A 10410-nucleotide genomic window follows, 5' to 3' on the forward strand; every position below is an offset into this window, starting at 1 on the left:
GGTTCTTGGGTCATGAAATCAAAGACCGGTGACTGCTCAGGCACTAGAACGATCTAGTGGCCTGCATCAAGGGCAAGCTCCAAAAGCTAGTCCATATGAAGTTATTCAGGTTTATTTCTGGTTTGATAGAGCAACCAATGGGACTGCTGCGTGCCCTGCATAGAATGACAGTGTGCCCAGAGAGAGACAGACACCTGTTCTCAACACCATACCTGTGTGGAGCCCATGGGATGGCATGCAACTGTTCCATTCCACTGCTGGCTCTTAATATGTATTTGTACCTACAGTGCTAATAACTGATCAAGGCTTCATAGCCCTATACTAGTGCAAGGCAGCTCTCATGCTCCAGCATCTTAGAGCTAAGCTACCTGAGAGGTTACATCATGTTCCTCCTGGGAAAGCTAGGAATAAAACCCAGGTCTCTCCAGATGACCTCAGTCACAGCTGTGCTGCTGTCTGAAATGAATGCATGCAGGTAATGTGGTTGGTTACCCTTCCTGGGTTTGTAACTGGTCACTAATTTTGACTTAGCCGCACTGAACCTCAGAGTCTCCTCCATGAAATGAGAACAGTAATGATTCCTGCTGTTTGTCTAGATACAGCCAACAACATTTGGGAGGGAGAGAAACAAGTTGAGTGCAGAGAAAGAAGGTGGATTCGAGGGATGTCAGGGCCTTGGAGCTTCCCAACTGGAGGACCCAGATTTTGGTGGAAGGGCTGGAATTGTGCCAGAGGCAGGGGAAATGTACCTACAGCATGGGGGCTGGATCTCAGCTAGTCAGAGAGGGGACAAGGGAATATGAGCTGAAAAGCATTGAGAGAAGTGGTCTGATGGTTGAGACACCACCTTGGCATGCAAGAGACCAAGGTTAAGTTCCACACTGTGCCAAAGCCATCCTGGGCAATCTCATGTAATCATCCTGCGTGTTAGTCTTTTCCCCGCTTGTGTGAAAGGCGGTCAGCACTCCCCTACCACCCAGAGGTGCTGTTAGGGGCATTTTTATACTGTGTGCAAGGTGCTGACATTAATCAGCCCCCATCACTACCTTTATAGCTCAGAGTCCCTTCCAAGTCTACGTGCACAGCAAGCCTACAAGGGCCATTGCTCTGAGAGTGCTACATTTGGTTGAGGAAAAAGGGGCTGCTCCTTCCCCACTATCTTGCCCACCAGCTTCAATGCCCCACTACAGCATCATATGGCAGAAAGACTGAATAACCACTGCTGCAGAGAGCTAGTTCTGGGAACATACCATGCTGCTCCCTATGCCCTCCCTGGGCTTGCTGATAGCACGTCTTGTTTGTGCAGCCCTGGGCGAGATCTGCTCCCCAGACAGTTATAGGAGAGAGGTTATTTGAACAAATGATGTCCTGTCACATAGCAGGGTGGGCTGTGTTCTCTACAGTGGTAGAGAGATCAAGATAGTAGAGCCCTTTAGACTTCAGTTTGAGCAGAGTCGCCCCAGGTGCATGATCAGTTTGGAGCAGGCCTCACTGATCTGCAGGTCATGGCCCAGAGCATGAGCAGAAACTAGAAGATTTTCTTAGACCGGGGTGGGCAAACAAAGGCCTGCAGGCCACATCCGGCCCATCAGACCTTTTAATCCAGGCCTTGAGCTCTTGCTGGGGAGCAGGGTTGGGGGCTTGCTCTGCCCACCCAGTGATCCCCAACCCCCAACTCAAAACTCCTTGATGAGCACTATCTTCCTGCACGCAGTCACACTGCACAGGCGCAACTAGCATTGCTTACCCAGACTTCACTGTGCTGTTTCCAGAATCAGAACCCTGCCCCTACATGGCAGGGCACCCTATCCCCACAGCGCCAGCCTCTGCCCAAACTAGCCAATGATCAAGACCAGCAGCATCACAGGATACCACCCTCCAGACTCTCACAACAACCCAAGGGCCACATCCATCCCAGCTATTGGTGTCACTGCCAGCGGGGCCCCTAGGAGTCCCTGGTACTGCCCCTGAGGAGGTGATTTCAGTCCATGGTGAGAAGAACTTGGCGAGCCTGCTCACCTTACACACAAGGATCAGGGGGAAGTTATCCTAGAGCAGCAGTTCTCAAACTGTGGGTTAGGACCCCAAGTAGGTCATGACCTCATTTTAATGGGGTTGCTAGAGCTGTGGTAGAGTGGCTGGGGCTGAAGCCACAGACTGAGCCCTACTGCCCAGGGCCAAAGCCCAAGGGCTTCAGTCCCCCCATCCCCAGGGCTGAAGCCCTTGGGGTTTGAGCCCCTGGGCTGGGACAGTAATTGTCATCAGAAGGGGGTTGTGGTACAATGAAGTTTGAGAACTACTGTCCTAGAGCATCACCTAAAGCCAGTCATGGAGTCTGTTTAACTCAGAGGGCACAGTGGCTGGGGGAAATGTGTGTTCTCTCTACTGCTAGAGCCCTGTAATGATTCCAGCTGGACAGTTCAGAAGGAGGGAAATCCCCTGCTATTTGCCTATGAAAGATATCAGCCATTCAACTCTTGGAACCTGAAGGCAGGAAGCTCTGCTCTCTTCACCCTCACATGATCACTCCTTGTGGAGCCCATTGGTGTGTCCATGATGTGGTATAGTGCATCAACCACACCATTTCCTTCCCTACAGAAGGGAAGGCATCTCCCTTGCCCATTAAGAATAAGTCATGGACCAGACTCAATTCACTGTTTAATGTAAATAAATTCAGAAGGTACAAGGCAGGTGACTGCTCAGGCACTAGAACAGCTGCATCTTCTGTATACAAGTATCCCCAGAGTAACGAAGGCCAGGGCAATGGCAGCTGCCATGGAGATCAGCCCAGCTGTAGAAGAGAATCCTATAAAAAGGAAGAACAAGTGGTTAAAATTGCAAATAGTTGCTTTTCCAGCTACCTCTCCAAAAATCCACCATGGACTTGCTGGGTATGTTAGTGAAAGGCACAGTTAATAAAGTTGGGGATTTTATTTGAGCTATATTGAAGGGTTTTGTTTTTTGAAGTAGTTTTTAGCCATACCAATTGGGTAATGTTTACTAGACATGGCTAGAGTAGGACATCAGCACCTGTCTATAAATCCTACTAGATAATAGGTTGCAGGTCTCAGGCCACAACTGGTGTCCCAGCAGATAAGCCCAGGCTGCAATGGGTGACAGTCCTATGTTTGGCTGGCTCTGGTTGGACCATTTCAATGAGGAGCCCTCCTTGAGTCTTGTTGACTCATTCTTAACACACCCCCCACCCGGAGTAAGGAATTCTTACAGCTGACTTTGTAAGACCCATTTCTTCCATCCTTTAGATCAGCTTTTCCAAGCCAACCTAATGTAGATTAATAAGTGACAATAGAGGCACTGTGTGACTTGTTCATCACTAGAACTAGTTACCCTCCGAGGCGGCCTTCTCTGCTTCCATTTGATCAGTTGAGAGATCCCTTGATCCTCGATAAGCATCAAAGATGACTAAGGGTCCTACCACAACATCAGCTTCCCTCACGAAGGGGTCACCTGTATTGGGGAGAGAAGCACTACTAGAGAACCAATACATGTCAGGTTAGTCTCATCCATCCCATTTTGGGTGGAAGATCCCCTAGGAACAGTCTGTTGGAGTAAGCCAGACGTATTCCCAGGTGAAGTGGGCGCAGAACCTACCATGCCTGGAGGCCACATCTCTCTGGAAGCGCCTCCCTGGCCATCTGTCCAGAGGCCTGACTCTCCCAGACTGTCCAGCCAGCCCACAGTTCCCAGTCTCACAGCACCTGCAGATGTCTCTGGTGCCTTCCACTGGAGACCAGCTGCAACAGAACAGGAATAATCATCTACAGTGAAGTGTTCTGTTCTAGGCTGCCTATCACTCCCCTGGTGGGGTTCTAGTCTACTCACATGTTGCCTGCTTTGTTGAAGGAACAAGCCTTGTTCAAGGGATCTGGGGCTTGCTCAGCTGCAGTGACTTTCAGATGGCAGGTGATGTAGATCTGGAGGGGAAGTGCGAAGAGGGGTTAGTACCATCCCAGGGGACACTAACACCTGCTTAGCCTGGGGGGAAGGGGGAGAAATAGACTTGGAGCAGAAATATGGAGCTCACCAAGTTCCTAGCATCTCCTGCAAACCTGAACACATCCACCATGAACTGCAGCCTGTCCTGCCTGGGCCTGGGGGATATGAAGGCTGAGGTGGTGTCATCTGATCTCCCATCCACCAGGCATCTACACACAAGAACCAAGGGTCAGTGAGAGTCCCTGATCAGTCTTGTTTTAGACTAGAAAGGGTTGCCACCTCTTACCCATTGAAGTCAATGACAGCATAGCGGGGAGAGGAGTCCCTGTCTGGGGTCAGGGTGGCCACACAGCTGTCCACAAAGAGCCTCAGAGCCACATGGTTCCCAGTACTGACATCAGCTTGGATATGCATGACCTCCCCCAGCTGGAATCCATTGGAGGGTCTCTCAGCACTCCAGTCATCTGCAAGGCAAGCTCACAGTGAGCAGGATAGACAGGCAGGCAAGGCAGGGCTCCCCTTAAGGCTCCTCCCACCCACCTACCATTCATCAGGTGCAGGGAGAAACCCAGCCTCTCCTCAGCAGACAGGGTGGAGCGGAAGGGAACCCATGTGGGCTTGATGGCGTTGCTGCTCACATTGTTCTTCCTGTGAGAGGAGCAAACCTCAGTCACTGAGCCAGATCCCACAACAGGGTCTGAATGGGCGGGAGGGGACCTGAGCATCTCAGACACTCACCTGGGGTAGTGACACTCAATGGGAATCACAGCCGGATTGGTTCTCAGGATCACTGGGTTGCTGGCAGGGGTGGGGTTATAGTTCAGGCTTGTGCTGTAAACCAGGGAATCTGGGGACATCTGGGAAGAGCGAAACATGGAAGGGTTAACACCAGTCTACATGACATTTAAAAAGTCATTCAGATAAGCCCCAAGAACAAGCCTCAGTCAGATGGAAACAAGAGCTCAAGTCTTCAAACAAGTGCCCAGTCAACTGCCTTTGGAAGGGCTGGACACTAGAAGCAGGGGGATTGCAGAGCTCAGTCTGCTAGAGCAGCCATAGGAATACTAGAGCCACTGTAGTGCCATTTTACACAGCTCTACTCACTAGGTTCCTCTGTGCAGGTTGTGAAGGAATATCAGACAGTAAAACCCCCAGGTTTAACCTATTAGCTTCTTTAGGTGAATTTTGACCAGGGATTAAGGAAGCCAATTGTCTGTCCCTTTCCCTCCTACAGCTTATGTGGAGCTCAGGCTAACACCAACCAACCAGTGTATTCAGTTGAGTGGTCCTGTCTGTAGAGTCTCCAGACAAGCTTTCAACAGGGGCGGGGGGTCCAGAAGTAAAGTCTGTCTGAGCCACCAGACCACCCGCTTCAGGCTTCACTCATGAGCCTGCTTTCAGAGCCAAGCTGGGCAGAATTCGGTGACTGGTGCATGAGATTGGAGGCTAGGAAGAACAACCCAGGAAAAACAGGGAGTTTGTCAATGACAGGAACAAAAATTGCCTACTGTTCCCTACCACACCCCATTTTTAACCCCATCAGACAAGACAGGGGTAGTGATGCTAGGGATCAGTAGGGGCTCCTGGTGTGCATGAATCCTTACCTGCAAGGTGCTGCCACATTCATGGAGCCCAGCTGTAAAAGTCACTGTGTTCTTTGCAGCATTAAGGGACGTGAACCGGCAGGCAGCCGGGCCAAGGCTCAGGTCAGCAGCTTTGATCAGTCGCCCCGTCCCAAACAGATCCCTGTGCACAGTGATCACCATCTGAGCCTCCTCACACTGCACCGTGACAGGCTGCAGCGGGGACACAGCCCTGAGCTGGGAAGCATCAACCCGAGCCCAGGGGTAGGACTGGGCAAGAGAGGGTACATGGGCTCTTCTGCGAGGGGGCTCAGCCCTGGGGGTGGGTCTCCAGATGGCTGAGTCTCTCCTAGAGAAATCCCAGGGATTGTAACCAGTCACCCCACTGACCACCCAGCACAGGAGAGCAAAGCCCAGGCTGCTTCTTTGTCCCATCCTGCTTACCTAGAGCAACCAAAAGCATAGAGGGAAATTGCTACTCTGGGACCTTTATATCCTGACCTAGAGCCAGCTGACAGCTGCCCCAGGTAATTAATGCCCTCCCCTACTCTGGAGGTAACCAGGGCCCAATCACACCCTCTGCCCACACCCTGGAGCAAGGAAATGGGCAGTCCAATGGGTATCAGCCCCACCTGTTGGTCAGTTCATCAGCTGCAGTTTGGGAAATTCCTGCTCTGTTTCATTCAATGGAAGGCTAAGGGTGGGCTCCACTACAAAGGGACCCAGGCCCTTCAATCCCAGATTTAGGCCTGTAAATCCTGGGTTTGGCTCCACTGTGATCCATAAACCGCACAGCGAACTCCGTAGGCACCTAAATTCACTCAGCAGCACTTAAGTTTCTACAGTATAAATTTCCCTTTTTGCCCGTGTTTCAGCCTCTGGGCTCGTACACAGCTGCCTCCCTCTAGGAGTCTGGGCATCTATCTCCCACCTAAGCCAAGAACAATCCATGAGCCAGAGACGTTAGGCATTTAGTTGCCTAAGTCACATGCGGGGCCCAATCCACTAGTTGTGCTGCTTACCAGCGTGGGACCCATTCACAATGGAGCAGGACGTGGTTTCCACCTCAGAACTTTTAGCCCAGTGGTTAGAGCATTCACCTGGAATGTGGGAGACCCAGGTTTGATTCCCCCTCTCTACTGCGGGGGAGAGAAAGGATATGAACAGGGGTCTCCCATCTCTCAGAAGAATGCTTGAACCTCTGAGCTAGGGGGCATTCTGATGCTGGGCTTCCTCCTGCTCTCCCATTCAAGCTGTTCTGTTGTGGATAAATAATGAAAGAGGGACCAGACCCCAGTGCTCCCACCTCCCACTGGGCTACAGCAGCATTCCCGGCCACTTGCTCTCTCAGTCTGGCCCAACGACTGTTCCACTGTGGATAAGTGCGAAACTGAAATCTGTTCAAGGGGAAATTTGTGTCCTCTCTAATATCCACGTAACTAGCCAGATGAGTTCCAAAACTGGTGTTCTCGTTCCAGGGTTGGGGTGGAGTTTGTGGGTTGAGTTGTTTTCCCCAACGTGTTCCCCACATCCGCCCCCATTTCTCCCCTCCCCCAGAATGGTTTGTTTTTCAAAGCCAAGAGAGGGCCTGTCCTGGGGGAAGGATCCATGTGAAAATGAGATTCCTGGGATAGGGACTGTGACACTTCTGAAGGGAGCCAGGGTTGTGCGTCACCCTAGTTGCCACCTGCCTCCTGTATGAAGGAGCCTTGCTTTCCACACAGTGTGCAGCGGCAGTCAAAAAAGCAAACAGGATGTTAGGACTTATTAAAAAGGGGATAGAGAATAAGACAGAAAATATTTTATTGCCCTTATATAAATCCATGGTACGCCCACATCTTGAATACTGCCGACAGATGTGGTCTCCTCATCTCAAAAAAGTTATACTGGCATTAGGAAAGGTTCAGAGAAGGGCAACTAAAATGATTAGGGGGTTGGAATGGGTCCCATATGAGGAGAGATTAAAGAGGCTAGGATTTTTCAACCTGGAAAAGAGGAGACTAAGGGGGGATATGATAGAGGTATATAAAATCATGAGTGGTGTGGAGAAAGGGAATAAGGAAAAGTTATTTACTTGTTCCCATAATATAAGAATTAGGGGCCACCAAATGAAATTAATGGGCAGCAGGTTTAAAACAAATAAAAGGAAGTTCTTCACACTGTGCACAGTCAACCTGTGGAACTCCTTGCCTGAGGAGGTTGTGAAGGCTAGGACTATAACAGGGTTTAAAAGAGAACTAGATAAATTCATGGAGGTTAAGTCCATTAATGGCTATTAGCCAGGATGGGTAAGGAATGGTGTCTCTAGTCTCTGTTTGTCAGAGGATGGAGATGGATGGCAGGAGAGAGATCAGTTGATCATTACCTGTTAGGTTCACTCCCTCTGGGGCACCTGGCTGTCAGTAGACAGGATACTGGGCTGGATGGACCTTTGGTTTGACCCAGTATGGACATTCTTATGTTCTGTGCCAGCTGGGTGTTAGCTCCCCAGTGCAACCAGCCCATCAGCCCCTCAAGCATTCTTCTCTGGGCTAGCCCAGCCCTGTCTTTTGCCTTGCAGGTTGACAATCAATGCACCCCTGACTTCAAGTCCCTTCAAAGTGGGGTCCAGCCCCGATCACTGGATACCCACAGAAATCCCAGATCCTGTTTCCAGAGGAAGAGCGCATCCCCATTTACCAGTATGGCCTTAGCTCACCGCTCTTGTATCACACACAGCACTTCAGCTCAATTCTAAAGCAAAAGGAGATTTATTTAAGACAGATCAGAGAGTCAACTAGAAACCTGTGTGAGAGCTGGAAACAAATGGCTAGCTATGAAACAAAATCATAACTCGCATTCTAGAGCCTACACTTAACTAACAAGTTATCCTCCAGTCTAGAAAAGTCTCTCTCACCCAAGTTCTCCCCAGCATTTTCAGCCAAGCGTGGCGAGACCCCTTTTTCATGATGCCAACTCGCTGTCAGTTTACTTCCTAGGCACCTGATGTCAAGGTGTCTTTTTGCTCCTCAAATATACCAGAATGTCCCTTTGATGTTTACCTCTAGCTAGGGTTCCCCCTCCAATGTTGACTTCTTCCTGTTAGTTTTTTTCTGAAGTCTCTGCCAGCTCCTCATTAGCATTTGACTTAGATGTTGTATGGCATACAATACACAATGGTCACCATGGAGATAAGCATCGCCCACCACTCCTGTCTGCAGGACTTTGTCTCAAGATCCACTGCCTTTGAGAGGCCTGCTTTATCTACATGGCCCACAGAGCCTAATTTTCAGTGCTCCTTGCATATTTCCCATACCTACATCTCACAATGGTTATGATGACCAGTGTGACCCGGGGTTTCATTAGAGACCTTACATGACGTTCTCTTGGTGAACCCAGGGGATCCCTGTACCCGCCAGTGCCCTCTGCCAGTTGGCATCATGAGATTTTTGGTCACAGGTACCCCTGCGGCAAACTAGTGACCTGCATCAAGGGCAAACTCCAAAAGCAAGTCCATTTGAAGTTATTCAGGTTTATCTTTGGTTTGATGGAGCAACCAATGGGACTGCTGCACGCCCTGCATAGAATGACAGTGTGCCCAGAGAGAGACAGACACCTGTTCTCAACACCATACCTGTGGGGAGCCTATGGGATGGCATGCAACTGTTCCATTCCACTGCTGGCTCTTAATATGTATTTGTACCTACAGCACTAATAACTGATTAAAGCTTCATAGCCCTATACTAAGGCAAGGCAGCTCTCATGGTCTGGCATCTTAGAGCTAAGCCACTTGAGAGGTTACATCATGTTCCTCCTGGGAAAGCTAGGAATAAAAACCAGGTGTCTCCAGCTGACCCCAGTCACAGCCATGCTGCTCTCTGAAATGAATGCATGGAGTTAATGTGGTTGGTTACCCTCCCTGTGCTAAGCTTGAGACCAGTCTCCTCCCACAGCTGGGTAGAGAACCCAGGAATCCTGATTCTCTGCCAAGCAGCTGTGAAGCCCACTTACAGAAAGGTCAGGTCAAGGGGCAGAGGACTGTGTCCAAACCAGGTGACTCCCAGGGGTGTAATTTTGGCTCCTCATGATGGAATTGCTCTTTTCCCAGTTTAGTGAAGGTTGCAGCTAAATTTCTATTTAAAAACCAAATTTTGCATCCTCTCTTCAAGGCACCCTAGAAAACCAGAAAATTGGCAGGTCAGGCAGCTGACAGCTCTACCAGCTGCAGTACCTCCAGGCAGTGAATCCACACCCCTCATGCAGCACAAAACTCTTTGTTTGGGAACTGGCCACTAATTTTGGCTTAGCGGCACTGAACCTCAGTCTCCTCTCCATGAAACAAGGACAGTAATGATTCCTGCTGTTTGTCTACATACAGCCAACAACATTTGGGAGGGAGAGAAACAAGCTGTGTGTGAAGAAAGAAGGGGGATTCAAGGGATGTCAGGGCCTTGGAGCTTCCCAAGTGAGGGACCCAGAGTTTGCTGGGGTAATCGTGGCAGGGCTGGAATTATGCCAGAGGCAGGGGAAATTTACCCACAACAGAGGGGCTGGAGCTCAGCTGGGCGAGGGGGAGAAGAACAGAGGGACCATGGAAATATGGGCTGGAAAGCATTGAGAACAATGGTCTGATGGTTGAGATACCACCTTGGCATGCAAGAGATGAAGGTTAAGTTCCACATTGTGCCAATGCCTTCCTGGGCAAGCTCACTTAATGATCCTGTGTCTCTTTCCACCCTTGTATGAGAGGGTGTCAGCACTCCCCTGCCTCCCAGGGTCCAGAGAATCATTCGATACTGTACATGAGGTGCTCTGACCTAGGACAGCCCCTGTCAGCACCTTGCTAGCTCAGAGTCCCTTCCACTTGCAGGTGCACAGTAAACCTCCAAGG

General features: G+C 50.2%; 1 protein-coding gene across 1 annotated transcript; it reads right to left on the reverse strand.

The window, feature by feature from the left end:
* Positions 1 to 2699: 2699 nt before the first annotated feature.
* LOC135884489 (zona pellucida sperm-binding protein 3-like) lies at positions 2700 to 5975 on the reverse strand. Its single transcript, XM_065411893.1, has 9 exons — positions 5562 to 5975; positions 4696 to 4814; positions 4502 to 4605; positions 4244 to 4421; positions 4046 to 4166; positions 3844 to 3935; positions 3613 to 3755; positions 3349 to 3468; positions 2700 to 2806 (listed from the first exon to the last, which is right to left on the reverse strand). The coding sequence occupies exons 1-9, from the start codon at positions 5973 to 5975 to the stop codon at positions 2700 to 2702; spliced, it is 1398 nt and encodes a 465-aa protein (XP_065267965.1).
* Positions 5976 to 10410: the final 4435 nt, after the last annotated feature.

Source organism: Emys orbicularis, chromosome 10, assembly GCF_028017835.1.
Source record: "Emys orbicularis isolate rEmyOrb1 chromosome 10, rEmyOrb1.hap1, whole genome shotgun sequence".
NCBI lineage: Eukaryota > Metazoa > Chordata > Testudines > Emydidae > Emys > Emys orbicularis.